We start from the raw sequence: 16880 nt of genomic DNA on the forward strand, positions 1-16880 counted from the left end.
GAATTATGTTCGGAGAACTGTCCAACAGTGGCCTGGCTAGAAACTAAATGAAATATGGCAACCAGAAAAAGGGGCATATCTCTTGGCCGTGACTCCCCGTGACCATACAAATGACAGAATATAATTTTGCAGTCTTGCAAAGTCTGCCTTGTGATGCATTCCCCATGCAGGCTTTGGCCTGAACTAGTTCTCCATCTTTAGTTGATGATGAGGGTAGAAAGAGTTGCGCTTATATTGCATTTTCTGAAAATGAGTAGAATCAAATGACTGCTTATGGGAAGTGTGCATGCACACGAAAGCTCATACCGAGAACTAACTTAGTTGGTCTTTAAGGTGCTACTGGAAAGAAATTTTTTTTTTGTTTGTTTTGCTTATGGGGAGACATGGTAAGTATAGGAAGCTCTCTCCCAAAGTAATTATTGACTTGTCAATAGGCCATATCTTGCTGCAGAGCCAATGCCCGATAGTTTTTTAAAAAAAGTTTAGTGTCAGTATAGATTACTTGTTGGCTTTAACTGAGGTTACTTAAATGCTTTTATTTTCTGAGTCTCTAGGGTACTTTAGGCTCTAGTCCTGTATGCACTTACTTGAGAGTAAGTCCAATTAAACTCAGTGGGACTTACTTTTGAGTAGACATGTATGGGATTGCACTGCCAATGCAATTTTGTGTTTATGTGGGCTGACAGAGGGTCATCACTGCCTGGAGAGATTTCATATGCTTCAAATCTTATGAGCTTAGCTTATGGTTTAGCAGGTGTATGGTTCCAGGGGCTTGTATCCATATTTTGCTGAGATAGCCTCCTGCACTATGTGCACGATATTAACAAATAAAAACTCATATTTGTTGTAAGTTTTACTGTCTCTTGACAAGGGCACAATAGCCATGTGTGGATCTGCCACCACACTTTTATCAACTCTCCCATGCACACAAATCGCCCCTATTTCCATATATTAGTCTCTCCCCTATTGTGCAGCTCCCTTTGCACACACACTCCAAGCTGATCTATGTTATTGTATCTTTAAGATAGGTAGAATCTGAAGGGAAAGTATGTTAGCGAAAATTAAATTCAGTTGATGGATGTTGTACATATATGGGTGTTTGCTTGTTAATAAAATACCTGTTCTAAATTCTTGCATTGAATCTGGGGCTTCATGTTGAAGATAACACATGATACCAGGCGTTAAATACATGATTGTAGGAAGATACTATGGAATATTTGAGGACTTTGCATCCTTCATCTCTCTCACATAAGGCAGCTGAGGAATGGAAGAGAGAGAAGTTTAAAAACAGCCTCCCCACCCTTGTCAGTGCCTCTCCTTTCTCGTTGTGCTCCAACAATGGCAGATATTTAAGTAGAGCAGGGATGGTGTGACACTGAGTATTTTTGAATTATAAAAACCCAGTTTTAACAAGGAGAAATAACAGAATGAGTACAACACAAAAAGCTGACACTGAAGTCTTTTTGAATGCCGTTCTCACTGTCCTGAAATACTGTTTTAAACAGCCCCTTCCCTGTGTTCCCTTGTTCACTCATGCCTCTGCCATCGTCTGAAAACACCATTTTCCTCTCTAAATCTCTGTTTTATTTCGACCTCTGCCACTCAAAACAACCACTTTTTCCTTTTCAGTTTTCCTTCCTTTGCAACTTTCCCCTCTTTCATTCCTCAGCTGCCTTGTGAGAAAGAAAGGACGTGGAGCCAACAAATATTTCATAAATTGTAAAGGGACCCCTGACCGTAAGGTCCAGTTGTGGCCGACTCTGGGGTTGCGGTGCTCATCTTGCTTTACTGGCCGAGGGAGCCGGCGTACAGCTTCCGGGTCATGTGGCCAGCAGGACTAAGCCGCTTCTGGCAAACCAGAGCAGCGCATGGAAACGCAGTTTACCTTCCTGCCGGAGCGGTACCTATTTATCTACTTGCACTTTATGTGCTTCTGAACTGCTAGGTTGGCAGGAGCAGGGACACAGCAATGGGAGCTCACCCTGTTGTGGGGATTCGAACCGCCAACCAGTCCTTTTCCAAAACTTCTGCCATTGTTTAAAGCTGCCACTTCCCTCAGTTTCCTCCATCCCTGCTTTATTGAAACTTCTGCCATTGTTTTAATAGCACTTCCCCACCATCTCTCATTTGTTGGAAATATATCTCAGCCTTTCACTAGTTTCCAGAAGATCTAGTTCGTATTGTTATTACACAATGCAGCAGTGCATTTTCCTCTCCAAATACTCATGGCTATTTTCAATACCTGGAATTTAGTTGGTATAACAGGTCTTTGCCTCCTACAGTTTCATAAGGCCACAGTGATACCATTTGCCTTGAATTGAAGCCTTGAACTCAAGTCCCAGCCCATTCCCAAGGTAACTCTACAGTATATTTTTGAAATATTCTGTTGTTTCCATCAAAATCTCATCAAGTCACAACCCTATTCAGCACCAGATCAATTAAGCTTTCAGTCATCCCTTCTATATCCTACTCTGAAGTAGCGAAATTGGCATATCACCCATGATTCCATTGTGGAAGGGCTGTAAATCAGTGGTATTATGATTTTATTAATTAGATTTGTCATTCACTATCTTGCCCAAAGCAACTTACAACCAAGCAAACAGACAATAAACCCCACATGGATGCACTGTGGTAGAGCATCTGTTTTGCATGAAGATCCCAGGTCCAATTCCCAGCACCCCTGGATAGGTCTAGGAGATTCTCGCCTGAAACCCCAAAGAGTCACTGCCAGTTAGGGATGGGGGACTTCATTCTGAGGGCCATCATCTTGAGGGGCATATTTCCTAGTAGATAACCTTCCAGGAGTTATATGCCAAGGGTGGGGTAACATGCAACTCTATAGCCCTTTCACACACAAGTCAAAGTTTTCTACACACACATCTCTTCAGCAAGGACACCTTCCATCTAGCCAAAACATAATGTGAGCCAGTGACGGTGTGGTTTGGGGAGGTGTCGCCTGGGAAGAGATCAGCAGGCCAGTCAGAGACTTGGGAGGACCACAGGTTCCCCACCACTGATAGACCAATGTTCATCAAGGGGTTTGGACCTGGGTGCTATCAATACATCAATCACATTCTATGTCTCTAACACTGGAATGAGGTGAGTCCATTTGGGCTCTCCACTGGTGCCTGTATGCTGCAGTGAGCTGAGTTCTGAGAGACCGAAACCCAACAAGACTTCAGCCTCAGTCCAGTAAACCTGAAGGAGCGTTTCCACCCCCATCATTCTGCCCACACACTGAGGACCAGCTCCGAGGGCCTTCTGGCGGTTCCCTCGCTGTGAGAACCAGGCAGAGGGCCTTCTCAGTAGTGGAACCCACCCTGTGGAACACCCTCCCACCAGATGTCAAAGAGAAAAACAACTACCAGACTTTTAGAAGACATCTGAAGGCAGCCCTGTTTAAGGAAGCTTTTAATGTTTAATAGACTATTGTATTTTAATATTTTGTTGGAAGCCACCCAGAGTGGCTGGGGAAACCCAGCCAGATGGGCAGGGTATAAATAATAAATTATGATGATGGTGATGATGATGATGTCTTTGTGGGTGGGTAGGTAATTGAGTTAGGACGTTAGGTAGAAATCCTGTTCTCAATGAAGGTCATACTCCACTTGAAAAAGCACGTTCATAGTGTCTGAAAACTCATAGCTCCATCACTCATTGAAGGCGTAAGTTGTCTCTGTGGCTAACAACACCCTTGATGAGCTTCACCCATTCCTGGACAGGGATATAATCAACCTGCCAAGTAGCAGCAGAACCACCCAAACTCTGCTTCGTAAGAGCCAAACCAGGTGGATATTGTGGCCAATGTGATCAAAAGCAGCTGAAAGGACTGCATGAATGACATATATTGCCCTTCCCCTAGAATGTCATATTTTGAGGTAACCAATGTATTTTCTAAACCAAAATCACTCTTGAAATGAGATTGAAACAGGGCCAGAAAATCAGCGTCACCCAAGAGTTCCTGCAGTTGCTTAACCACCAATTGTTGAGCACTATATTCCCCAAGAAGGAGCTATGTGTTACCAGCTGACATAGTCCTTGGGGTCAAGGAATGGATATTAATAAGAGAAACCAAGACAAAATCCAGCAAAAGTTAGTTGCAAGAAGACTTTTGAGACAACTTGTGGCAAAACATTTCCTGGACTGTCTGCTGGTAAGGGGAACATATAAATGAATGCTCAGTCATATGAAGGAATAAACCCTCCCTGCAGATAGAAAACTAGATGCAAGGGGGAAGGACTCTGGACAACTTTTCCCTCCACCATGCCCATTTTTTGTAAGATCCCCCCCCCATGTGGCAGTATGTGGTACAATCCAGAAAGACTTTTCTATTTGAGCAGCTCTTGTTGGGAGACTCCGTGGAATTTGAGCTAGTTGTGATTTATGTTTTGCTGGATTATGCCCAAAATCTTCAGTTCCCAGCAGCACTGGTTTGGGTGCATAAACAAAAGGCTAACACATCATATCAGTCAAGAGCTAAGCATGGTCGTACCTGAAGTCAGCCAGACAAAATGATTATGTTCAAAACATAACTTGTCACCTGTGAGTATGCTTTTCTCCAAGCGCTTTCTCCACCTCCTCTCCCACACTGATCTTGCGCAGTGAAATCTTCAACATGCCCTCTGGTGTCAATGCAGCTGCTTTGAAAGCTGAGCAAACACCAAAAAAATTACATTTACATTCTGCTTGATGAAGTGTGCCATGTAGCTCCAGAGGTCTTGGGCTGGGGTCCTGCTGAGCGGGGTTTGCTGTGGGGTCTTGTTGCTGTTATTGATACTACTTTTTATGTATCTTTACTTTTAGCTATTCTTATGATTTATGTGTCATCATAATGTTATGATTCCTTAGTCAATTTTGTGTACTTTTTAAAAGTGTTTTGCTTATTGTTTAAGGCTACTTTTGTAGTTATTATTTTTTCCCATGCTGAAAGCTGCTTTAAACATGGTTTTAACCAGTGCTTTTCTTCTAGGGAAAAAAAAACCCGTGCTGGTACAACAACCCCGAAGCTGTTACAGGAAGTGCCAGACTTTTAACCAGTGTTTTTCTTCTATTAAAAAAAGGTGCCGGTGTTGCGTACCGTTGAGCACTCCCAGAAACCCCCCCACTGGTTTTAACTACGGACAGGTGGCATACAAATAAAATGGTGATAACGTTTACACAAATATAGATAAAGGGACCCCTGACCATTAGGTCCAGTTGTGGCTGACTCTGGGGTTGCGGCGCTCATCTCGCTTTATTGGCAGAGGGAGCCGGCGTACAGCTTCCGGGTCATGTGGCCAGCATGACTAAGCCGCTTCTGGTGAACCAGAGCAGCGCACGGAAACGCCGTTTACCTTCTCGCTGGAGGGGTACCTATTTATCTACTTGCACTTCAAATCTCCTATTACTATCATCCATTAAAATAAAACAATTTAAAAACAAACAAACCGAAAGGTGCAGCACACAAAAGCATTTCAAGAAAGGAGAAAAATATGTTTCTAACCTCTCCCTCTATTCTCGAATGGATTTTATGTTAGAAAGTGCATTAAATAAATACTTTAATTAATCTTAAAATGTGTTTTTAAAAATATGGCATAATGAGAATACTCCCCCCCCAATACTTGAGGGAACATCTATTAGGAATAATAATGATCAAATGTATTTGGCTCTTTATCCCGGCTATCCTAGGCGTCATTTTAAAGTTCGGTTCTCCTGGCGAAGCGGAGGCGCGCCCGTGCGCGTGCGCGTGACGGGGCGGGGCGGAGTCTCCCGTTGGGCCGCGGACGGGAGGCGGAGCCATCGCCGCCCCTGGAGGACCGGAGGTGGGAAGGGTGGGCGAGAAGGAGCCGCTCTGCCCCTCGCCCCCTCAGCTCTGTGGTCAAGATGGCGGCGGCGGGGGTTGAGGGGGCGAGTCCGTGAGGGCCTGTCCGGAGCGCGGTGGCGAGGAGGAGGAGGAAGCGGCGGCGGCAGGGCAGCCCTGTGGGGAAGCGGGCCTGGGCGGGCGCGGCTGGAGGAGCGTCGCAGGCGGCGGCATGTGAGCGCGAGGCGGCGGCCGAGGGCTGTGGCGGGGGCCCGAGACGGGCGGGGGACGGGGATGGGCCAGCAGGTGGGCCGCGTCGGGGAGCCGGGCGCCTCCTCCGCGCTCCAGCAGCCGGCGGTGGCGACGCAGCAGCAGCAGCAGCAGCAGCAACAGCCGCCGCCTCTTTCCCAGCCCCAGCCGAGGGGGCTCCGGGGCAGCGCAGCCAGGCCCGCCGGCCGGAGGCGAGAGGTGGCCGCCCCGCGAGGGGCCGAGAGCGGCTTCAATATCTTCACCCAGCACGGTAAGGTGGGAAGGGAACGGGGAGGGGGGGGAGAGACCGGGGGTGAGGAGGCTGCCGCAGATGCTGGGAGCGGGTGGGTGTGGCGCCGAGGCGAGGGCTGGGGGCGGGGAGCGAAGCCCCCTCCTTTCCGGGGCGGGCGGGGGCGGGCAGGCACACCCGCCCCGCTCAAAAAAGCACAACAGGAAGAATTGCTCTCTTGCATCAGACAAAGGTCTTCCTGGTCCAGCATGTTGTTCCCAGCAGTGGCCTGTTAGACGCCTGGAGGGGAGGGACCGGCCAAGCAGGAAGCCAGCAGCCCTTCCCTGTTGTATGCGCCCCCCCAGCACCTTGTCCTTGACAGGTATACTGCTCTGAACCAAGATTGTGGCTCCAGTTGAACTGTTGCAGGGCATACTGGTAGGTAACCTCTGCGGACCTAGCTCGTGCTTGACTTTGGGGTCTCTCCAGCTTGTGAGCCATCCCCCCATGGCTGCAAACCGACCTGGCGAAAGCTTATTCCCACAGTAAATGTATTCCTCTTCCAGGTGTTCTTTTTGTTTTTGCTGCAGCACACAACAAGGCTGCCTCTCTGGAATACATAGTTTTTGTTATTCCCCTGGAATATTTGTATATATGGTCAGCTTTCAAGTTTACTACACACTTGAGTGATTTGGTTGTTTAAGGTCATCTAAATGTTCTGGTGCTACAGATGTAGGTCAAAGGCGTGCATCCCTTTAGAATGGCCTGTGTTAGTAGTGTTGCTATAGTTGTGAGATATGTTTTAGAAATTGCAACAAAATGCTTTGCTTTATCTGCAATTGGGCTGTTTTCCACAGCAGGCTTTAGGTCCTCCCGTTTTGATTTTGTCTCTGTGTGTGTGCTTCCTGCCAGCATCTGTTTGTCTATTGATATATCTTCTGGTTCACCTTCACCCTTGCTCTGTCAGTTGCTGCCTTTTCTTTCCCTATCTCCTGATTGTCTTGATAAAGTTAATTTTGGTAAGGATGAACCTTATCCTAAGGTGCCTGTCACAAATTGTGGCAACTGACATATGCGTTGCATTGCCTAGAAGGTGCCAAAGACATTACATTATTTTAGAACCTTATGGTCACTGTTTATCAGGGCTCCTTTCTGCATTCTTTGGTGACATTGTGATGGCAGCTCTGCTCTTAGGGTAACAGTCTGCTCTGTGATGACCTTTACCAGCAGAGATGAGGGCAGAAGAGAACTGTGTGTGTCCTCTCTTGAGGAAAAAGTCAGCATCTGTAGCTGGGAGGCTGTGGGTATGTCTGTGAGAGATGTAATGCTATTAAGAAACACATTGCATATCAAGGTAAAAAAGCAGTATTGACTACTTATATTGTTATTGTTCTTTCATTATCTCCTGACAAACTTAATGTAGCATGATAGCAACTTTGCAGTATAATGCGTGGTATTCAACTGAGTTTTACTCAGAATAGACACATTAAAATTAATCAGCATGTCTAAATTGGGTCCATTAATAGCAATGGGTTTACTCCGAATAAAACTTAGTTGCATACCACTCATGACAAGCTGCAGTTAGTCTAAAACAGAAAGCCTCTGAACCCCTCCTCAGGATGATTTCCAATTTATCTTAATTTCAGTAATTTGTAATACTACTTGTGATTTTTACCACATTTGACTATAATTTCTTTTAAGTTCAAGCGGTCTTTGTTGTAAATGGATTGATTGAGATCCATATGTATGATGCTTCATGAACTACTTTAGCTGGATGGCAAGTACCTGACCAAGGAGAGTTGTATTTGGTTATGTTTATGGTTATGTAGGCAGAATACAGCAGGTTCCCTAGCTTACAACTATGATTTTAAAAGTTTCTATGTTGAAAAATAAATAAATCCATGTGGAATTGACACGTGTGGACGTCTGTGCTTTACACATTATTCTGGGATATGCCCTAAAGTTGTGTTGAGTGCTGGCCAGATCTGCTCAGCTCCTCAACCATTCTCTTCTGCATGAAATGGAGTAGAATACACCAGTGAGCATAGGTGGAAAAGTCACTTTAAAAAAAACTTGCCCAAGGTTCATTGAGGAACCATTTCATAATTTCTTGGATTCTCTGGAACACACTTTGAAAACTGCTAGGAAAGGAGGATGTAGCTGGTACAGGATTTGCAGAGCCACTTCCATACGGCAAATATGCTTTGCGTGGAAGGGGAGATGCTGTGTAACAACTGCTGTATCATATACCCACTTAATGCAGAGTGGGGGTGGGAAAATGTACCACTTGGAAAATCCCCCAAACAGTGCAAAAATAGCAGGAGCACAAACAAGGCGCACCAATTGGGGAAATGTGCCAGCAATGCCGCCTACACAAAGAGGGAGTGAATGAACTCGCAGTGATGAGGACATTTTCCGGAACACCTCCCTGTAACGCACACAATGATGCCACAGTGCCCCTGTTCCATGATCCCCAATGGAACAGACAAAAATATCCCTGCTGCTCCCAGTCCCCAGGCATATGTACCAATAGGGATTTGAATCTTCTTAGGCTGCTCAAGCACTGTTTTTGAGCACTGAACGTAAAGAGAGGGCAGAAGAAGCCACGCAACACATCAGCAACATAGCTTCCTGGGCTACTAATCATGAGCCCATCATACCTTCTCACCTGCTGAGGCCAGCCAAATTCAGCTCTTCCTAGCATGTGGGGGAAAAAGATCCCCATCCAGCATGTGGCAAAATCATATCCTTTATTCCACACTATCCAGGGTGTAATGGATTCTGAAAAGATATGTGTAGGGTTGTTAACCAGCAGGGCTTCTGTGTCTTGGGCCTTCAGACACCAAAGTAGCAGGCACCAATTCTTTGTTGCCTGTTTCATACCTATCTGTCTTAAAGCTTTCCAAGGTGCTGGTTCCTGTCTAGATAGTCAGTAAGGTTGTCATTGTCCATGGCAGAACAGGCAGGAGGCATTCTGGTCACTGCTGATCATGGGGTGGGCCTTCCTTGTGATCTGTGTGGAGCTGGGTGTGGCCTGTGGAGTGTAAAGGGAAGAGATTGAAAGGGTATCTAGTAATACTTGGAATAAATAGACCTTGAACCGGGTGTCCGAAGCTCCCATGGTTCTAGGCGCATTTTGCGACAGGGAATTTCATTAGCGCAAGCAGTTTCTGAGCTCTGGGAGCAGTACTGCGCCTAAGATTTCAGATTAAAACTGCAGTGGAAGGAAAGAGGGACCTTTTTCTGCCTCCCTGCTTCTAGCTACTGTCTGAAGACTGGAAAGGAGACTAGATCATGTGAAAAATGAACACAATATTTTAGCTGCAGTTCATTCACTTTCAGCCTTGTTGGTTTTTTTGTTATAGAAAAGTGCACCTAGACATTCTGTTGTTGCGCCCATGACCTAGGTTTAAGGTGCCATTTAGCTCCTAGCTTTCATATCTCAGTTTCTAACGCTGCTGAACCTGCATGCACAGGTACAAGAGAGAGTAGTAAGTGGTGCTTGGCCAGTGGTCATGCCTTAGCCATCCCCCCCACCCACTGCCCCCCACACATGGGGGAAGTGGAGAGTGCACTGGCTTCTGAGTTGGTGGTTGCAATTGAACTCTGGCTGTTTAGAAACAACATACTATACACTGGGGCTGTGGTTCCTGAATAGTGCCTCCAACACTGGCAGTAATGCAAGGCACCAGGGCTGTGAACTTGCAAAGCAAGTGTTTGACCAGCTACAGTTGGATTGGAGGGCTTGGCCTTTGCCAACAGAGATCTCTACCTGCATGTGGAGATGATTGTTTCTTCTGTGTGGGATACTCTTCTCCCTATTATTTGAGGTAAAGTGTTAAAACCATAAAGCAGGTGGAGGCAGGCAGCTACAGCAGCTATATTTTGCATTGACTGTATCGCCTTTCCTTTCTTACTTACTTGTATGGGGTTCTTTGTCTGTGTACCCCAACTGTCAGATTAGAGGGTGTTTGTGGCTGGAGTTCCAAGGCAAGGTGTCAGGGCTCTTGGCAGAGACGTGTTAGTAATGTAGTCAGGTTTTCACGTATGTTTTGGACATGCTCCACCTGCAAAGTCGTGGTTTTTGCTTGTACTCGCAATAAAATGTTGTTCACATGGATTGTTGTACACAAGCTGTGTAGGGGTATAGGCTGAGTACTGGGTAGCATGCTGTCCTTGAAACTTCAACCAGAGTTGTGGGTTCACTTCAGCACTAGCTAATATTGTCTTCGTGGTCAAAGAGTAAGTTCTGAAGTTTCATTTTCATTTCACATTTGTACCCTGCTTTTCCTTCCAGAAAGAAGCCCAAAGTAACTGACAATTGCCGCAGCACAATCAGTGCAAAAATATCAAAATTACCAGTAGTATGAACACAACAAAACAGATAACTAAACTATAAAGCTGCCTAATACTGTGCCAGTAAGTTCCAAAGGAGCCTGTCAATGACCTTAGTTTGGGCCAATATCACTGCAGTACTTAACAGCAACCGCTGATGTCTTGTATATATGATGAAACAACTTGCAGAACAGAGGATGTGATGTAGTGGATGGCTTTCAAAGATTCTGAGATGGTACCTACTTCACTCTAGTCTTAAATTTAACTCATTTCAGGTTTCCAGTAGAGTAGCTATGTTTATTGCAGCAAGATCAATAAAAAGTTTTGTGGCACCTTAAAAGATTAGCCATTTTTGTTATGGTGCAATGCTTTATCAGATGCATGAACTGGATTATAGTTCATAATAGAACGTTATTCTTCAAGGTGTGGCACACAAGGCTTATATATTATGCATATTTATGGCCTGGCCTTCATAATTGTAGATCTCAGGGTTGGACATAATACAAATTGCATATCCCAAATTACTTAACTCAAACTAAAAATAATCAAAATCACCCATCATCAATAAAAAATAAGAGCAAGTAAAATAAATGTTAAAACTGTAAAGCTCCTGAGAACTCCAGGTTCTCCAGGTTGTTAACACAGAAAATTTAAAACTAGTTACTTGTGAGGAACAGAAGATACCTGGACGCTTCTCCTTCATGCAAGTTCATCTTGCACACTATATTTTTAGATGAACGTCTACAAATGTAAAGCGTAAATTCATAAAGTATGTATTTAGAAAACATCCATGATACAGACACAAATTTAAGGGAGCTGTGCAGTTCTCTTGAGTATATAATTGAATATATATACTTAACGTCAAACCTGTTTGTGATCTGTCTGAAGGATGGAATCCATTTACGGGATTCAACTGCTGAGTCACGTCAGCGGAAGCCCTGCTTACATGACAGGATTTCCCTGCTCTCCCCACCATGTCCCTGAATTTGGCCCTGGGGGATCAAAAGATTCACATGGGGGAGGAGAGGAGGGATTGTTTCATAGGACAAACTGATGCTTGCACAGAAGGAAATATTGTAATAGTGCAACATTCAATGTATTGCTACCCTGCTATTCTGCTTGTAATGTATGCAAGAGACAGGGAAGAATTTGCTTCCATTTCTGGGAACAAGTGGCTTCCTTCCACTCTACTCAGAAGGGTTGTCTTCAGCATGTATATCATCCTAGGGTTACTCTGTGGTCTCTTTATGTACTGTGATCCACTGCTTGGCTCTGCTGTAGTGTTCCCAGAGTACCGTATTTTCCCATGTATAAGACGCCCCCTATTTTTTTGAACCCAAAATTAAGAAAATGAAACCCTAAAATAGAAGTGAAAATCTGGATGATTGGCGGTGGCAAGTTGTTGATCTTTATCAAGGCGATCACCCTCAGAGTTTCCAGCATGGGGTGCATGCAGTGCACCGTGGTGCAGAAGCAAAGGCAGCGACTGGGGCATCACACACTCCCCCTCGGTGGCAGCTGCTCCCTGCTCCCAAGCAGGATGCCAAGGAAGAGTCAGGGGAAGGCAGTGGCCGCTCTGCGTCGGGCCATGCCATCGAGAGCAAACTGAGCTGGGGGCAAGGTGGGAGGGGAAGAGGGAAAAAAGGAAAGAAGGGCAAGGAGAGGTAGCTGAGGCAGCTCTCAGCGGCGGTGGTGGCAGCTGCTCTTGATCCATTGGTCGAGCCAGTGGGGGCTTCAGGAGGCGAGCCAGTCGTCAGCATGCAGCCCAGAGGGGGGAGAAAGGGGGGACCGCAGCAGGAGGGACCGCCTCAGCCCGCCCAATCCAAAATCCCAGACATATGCTTAAATATTTTAAAAATTCCCCCAGATGCCCATGTTCCGTGTACAAGCCGACCCCCAATTTTTTACTTATTTTTTAATGCAAAAAAACTCATCTTATACATGGGAAAGTACGGTATTTCACAGGTAGGAATGTAGAGCATTTCATCTTTTCCACTACTGTATTGGGGATGTCATGCATCCTCTTCTGTTCACATGCTGGGTTCTTAGCTCTATCCTTTCATCTTGGAGTTTGTTGATATTAGCTGGAGAAAGTAGCTGATAAGATTGCTTCCCAACATCTTTCCCTTAGCTTTATAGGTGGGGCATAGAGCCTACAAATACACAAGCACAGAAACCTTAAATGGAAAGTGTGTTAGAGTGCCTTTATTGGGCCCAACTAAAAATCTCTATATTATGCTTTTTGTTAGTATGTCTTTGTATAGCTATTATGCATCGTGTAATAGAGCCAGGCACAATAGACTGCATGTTGGAACAAAATAGCTTGCTTCCCATCCCACCTTACCTGTCTGAAGCACTTTACAGGTATATAAGAAGTAGTATATGGTTCTGTTTACCAAAGTGTTTTCTCCTACTTTGTACTATTTCCCTCATTGATTTGTCTTGCTTGAGATAATGGAAACTAGTTTTACATGAAAGGTATTGGTTACGATGGCAAGAGTTTTGATGGAACTCAGTTATTTTTGCTGGAAGTTGTATAATAATTTAAAGATGCTGCTTCTAAGCTGTAGGATTAGATTTACAGCTTCACTTTAGAGAAATCCTGGCTCTTCTGGATTTGGCTGTTGAGCATGGTTCTATCTTAACTAAAGCTAATTAATGCCTCAGACGAAAACTTTGTCAGCTGGGAGAAAATCTATTATGTTGAATGCTGTTCATGCTGTGTTCTTGCATTTAAACAGTTTTAATTGTCCTGGGCACCAATCCAAACCTTGGGAACATTCAGAGTGCCAGAAAATCACTTTCAGTGGCCGGAGAATTTCTCTTCCCCCAGTTACAATCTAGGTCTGCACCCCTTCTTTCTCTCTTATTGCACCTGCAACTTCTTTTGGTTCTGGTGGCCTGATCCGCACTACCCAAAAATTCCTGTTTTAGATGGCAGCACAATTAATTCATGCTCCCACCTTTTCTCTCAAAGAGAGAATAGTTTGTCTTTTTTGCTAGAGTAGGAATGTTCTGGAATACATCACTAACAGATAGTACAGACAATTTAAGGCCCAAGCACTTCTCATTCCTAGGCAGTCCAGTAATCAATTTTCTATAATTGAAAAACAATGTGCATCCGTATTATATAAACACTGAAGTCTCTTATCTCTCCCCCCCCCCCCCCGCTGCGACATTCAACCATAGAAGGAGAATAGCCTAGATGTCAGGTCAGAATTTATATACCTCAGTCTAGAACAGAGCAGGGTGTTCAGTTCAATCTGTAAGTTTCATATTGTCTGCTAATTGCTAATGAATTTTGCAAACCGCCATTCCCCGTACCTGAAGAAGGTTCTGAGACCTGATTGCTTACAGATAATGGTAACTTGCTAGGCTAGATCCCAGCATAAGACCCAGAGCTTCTCAGTTCACTACTTTGTGTATGGTCTTACGTATACCCCAAAACCTATGGAGCACTGATACTCCAGGCTCTAGTCTCAAAACTTAAACATAATTATTTCGGTTTCTTTTTAAACAGTGCTGGGGAAATAAGCATTACTGGACAGTTTAACTTGTTGACTTTTTGTGAAAACTGTGTTTATCCATCCAACTGTGTGTATCCATTTACTCAAATGTATTATTCCCAAAACAAGGTTGTGGTGCAAGCAATAGATAAACCTTTTATGTGACTTTTTGCCACTTGCTTAATAAAGATACTTTGCTGTGTGCTTAATGAAGTGGTACCTCGGGTTACAGATGCTTCAGGTTACAGACTCCACTAGCCCAGAAATAGTACCTCGGGTTAAGAACTTTGCTTCAGGATGAGAACAGAAATCATGCGGCGGTGGCACGGTGGCAGCGGGAGGCCCCATTAGCCAAAGTGGTGCTTCAGGTTAAGAACAGCTTCAGGTTAAGAACAGACCTCCAGAATGAATTAAGTACTTAACCCGAGGTACCACTGTACTTGTAATCCATTTTGGATGAAATGCATGGCAGTTGCTGTAAGATACTAAATAGGATATGGCTGAGAAAAAGGAGCTCTGATGTGGTTGGCCAAGCAGAAGCTCCTTGGTAATAATGCTGGGTGCACATCCAAATTTCCTTCCTGGACTTGAGGCTTGATGTTTGTACAAGCTTTTCATACAGCAGGAATTGACAGTTTCATGCCTTTTGTGGGGACGGGGATTTTAGTAGTATTTGTATATGTGAAAGTTAAACAAGATAACTTGAAGGGTAGGTTTAATAAGGTCTTCCAAAAGCAGTCTGTTGTTGAGAGACACAGTTAAATCATGCCAATGGACTAAAGTAGCTAAAAACAAATAGACACATACGCCAGCGTGCATATTATTACAACCTTTAATATGTATCAATGGGATCCTTTCATTCTTTATTTTATTTTTTCTGACATTGGTATAGAAAATTATGCTGGCAATAGGTTTTGGGGCTTCCCGCCATTTGATAGTGCAGCATCATAAAACTTTTAACCGTAAGACATACTGATGAGATTGGCAGGGCATGCATTTGGTTATCTGATTGTGGGTGCACACACCCAGGTAGTAAAGCTTATTGACCTCAGTGGACCTTGCTTTTAACATGTGTAGAATTTTGCTTTTAGGGTAGGAAATAAAGCTGTTTTTAAGTTAATTCCTGCTAGTTAGCTTTGACTGTTGGACTGTTAGGAAGGATCGGTTTTCCTATTTTTGAGCTATGCAGCCTGATCCGATGTACACTATGCATCCTTGGAAATAAGTGCTGCTAAGCTCCTGCCCACCTAGCAGTTCAAAAGCACGTCAAGTGCAAGTAGATAAATAGGTACCGCTGTGGCAGGAAGGTAAACGGCGTTTCCATGCGCTGGTCTGGTTTGCCAGAAGCGGCTTAGTCATGCTGGCCACATGACCCGGAAGCTGTCTGCAGACAAATGCCTGCTCCCTCGGCCTATAGAGCGAGATGAGCGCGCAACCCCAGAGTCATCCGCGACTGGGCCTAACAGTCAGGAGTACCTTTACCTTTACCTTTAAGTTCAATAAAAGCATTTATAAAGGCCTTTAATGTGTTCAAACCACTTCACATACACAGTAGGTGAATATTATTGGGAGCTGAGACTGGTGGCTAGCTTAGTCCATGGCTGATAAGATTTTTTTTAAAATGGAACTTCTTATATTGTTACACAGCCTCTAACCAACTTCTTTTGCCTTGTACGTATATGCTGTAAGAGGAATTGTACAGCTTATCCTGTACTCCAAAAGAGCCCTGCTAGATCAGACCAAAAGTTCCATCCAGTCCCAGTGTTCTGTTTCTCTCAGTATCCCGCCAGATGCTTCTGGAAAACACATCACAGGCTTGAAGGGCAATAGTCCTCCCATGCTACCGGCCCCCTCTCAGCATCTGTTTTTCAGTAGCATGCAACCTTTGAAAATGAAGGTTCCACTTAGCTATTTGGTTGCCAGCTTCTATGCTTTTTATAGCTCTGTGGTACCCTATTGAGATGAGATGACCAGAACAGTATGCTTTATTTCAAATCTAGCTGCACTGTAGAGTCATATAAAGGGCATTATGATACTGGCAGCTTGATTTTCAGCCTCCTTTCTAATAATTTCTATCTTTTTCATTGCCACCACACGCTGTCGACATTTTCAAATTCTTGATCCATCTTAGTCAGGCCCTAATGTGTATCACCACATAACTTCTTACAGGAACCTTGCATGCCATTTTGCTGCTTGCAAATCTTGTTTGGAGATATCTTTTATTAGGGTCACCTAATTTGGAGTTATCAGCAAACTGGACCATTTCACTGCTCATCCCGACTCTGATCACTTTTTATTTTATATTTGTACAATTAAAATGTTTTTAAAGGAAATAACTGTCTATATAGAGTGACCTTTCCATGGGAACACAAACTGAATCTACCAGCTCTGTGTGAATTCACAACTCCCATCTTAACACAGCTCACATAGGTAGTCTGTTTATTTGAGCAGTTTAACACAAACCAGTGAACAGTACATTATCAGGACTCTCATTTTGCCCATCACTCTGGTATGCGATCAGGCTGCAGACAAGCTATAGATGCTTTCAATCCACTCCCAGATGACAGTGCTTGTTTGACAGATTCAAGGCAGCAAGAATTTTTGTGATAAGTGTGTCTATTGATAAAGTTTGTCCAAAGAGCTTCTCTCACCCAGACTGTTAATGAGTACAGGCCTGTTCAGGCTTTGGAAAGTCTCAAAGAAAATTCCATAATATTTTTATTTGTTGTCAAATGCAAGGGTCCACAAATCTGTGCACCAGAACCTGTGGTGTGCATGATAC

The 16880-nt window shown here is 44.3% G+C and overlaps 1 protein-coding gene across 7 annotated transcripts in view; it reads left to right on the forward strand.

Moving 5' to 3' along the window:
• Positions 1-6058: 6058 nt before the first annotated feature.
• ABL2 (ABL proto-oncogene 2, non-receptor tyrosine kinase) overlaps positions 6059-16880 on the forward strand; it is a gene marked incomplete at its 5' end in the record, with an annotated part of 53302 nt that continues 42480 nt past the window's right edge. For 6 of the 7 annotated variants that reach the window (XR_014549874.1, XR_014549875.1, XR_014549876.1 and 3 more), the window contains one exon: positions 6074-6299. Coding sequence is in view for 4 of the 7 variants with exons in the window: in XM_083621553.1 (XP_083477679.1) it covers positions 6074-6299 (226 nt within the window). Of the gene's footprint in view, positions 6300-16880 lie in introns of all 7 variants that reach the window. The other variant, XM_083621554.1, reaches the window with a different exon arrangement.

The sequence above is a fragment of the Podarcis filfolensis genome (assembly GCF_964270895.1).
Source record: "Podarcis filfolensis genome assembly, chromosome: 6".
NCBI lineage: Eukaryota > Metazoa > Chordata > Lepidosauria > Squamata > Lacertidae > Podarcis > Podarcis filfolensis.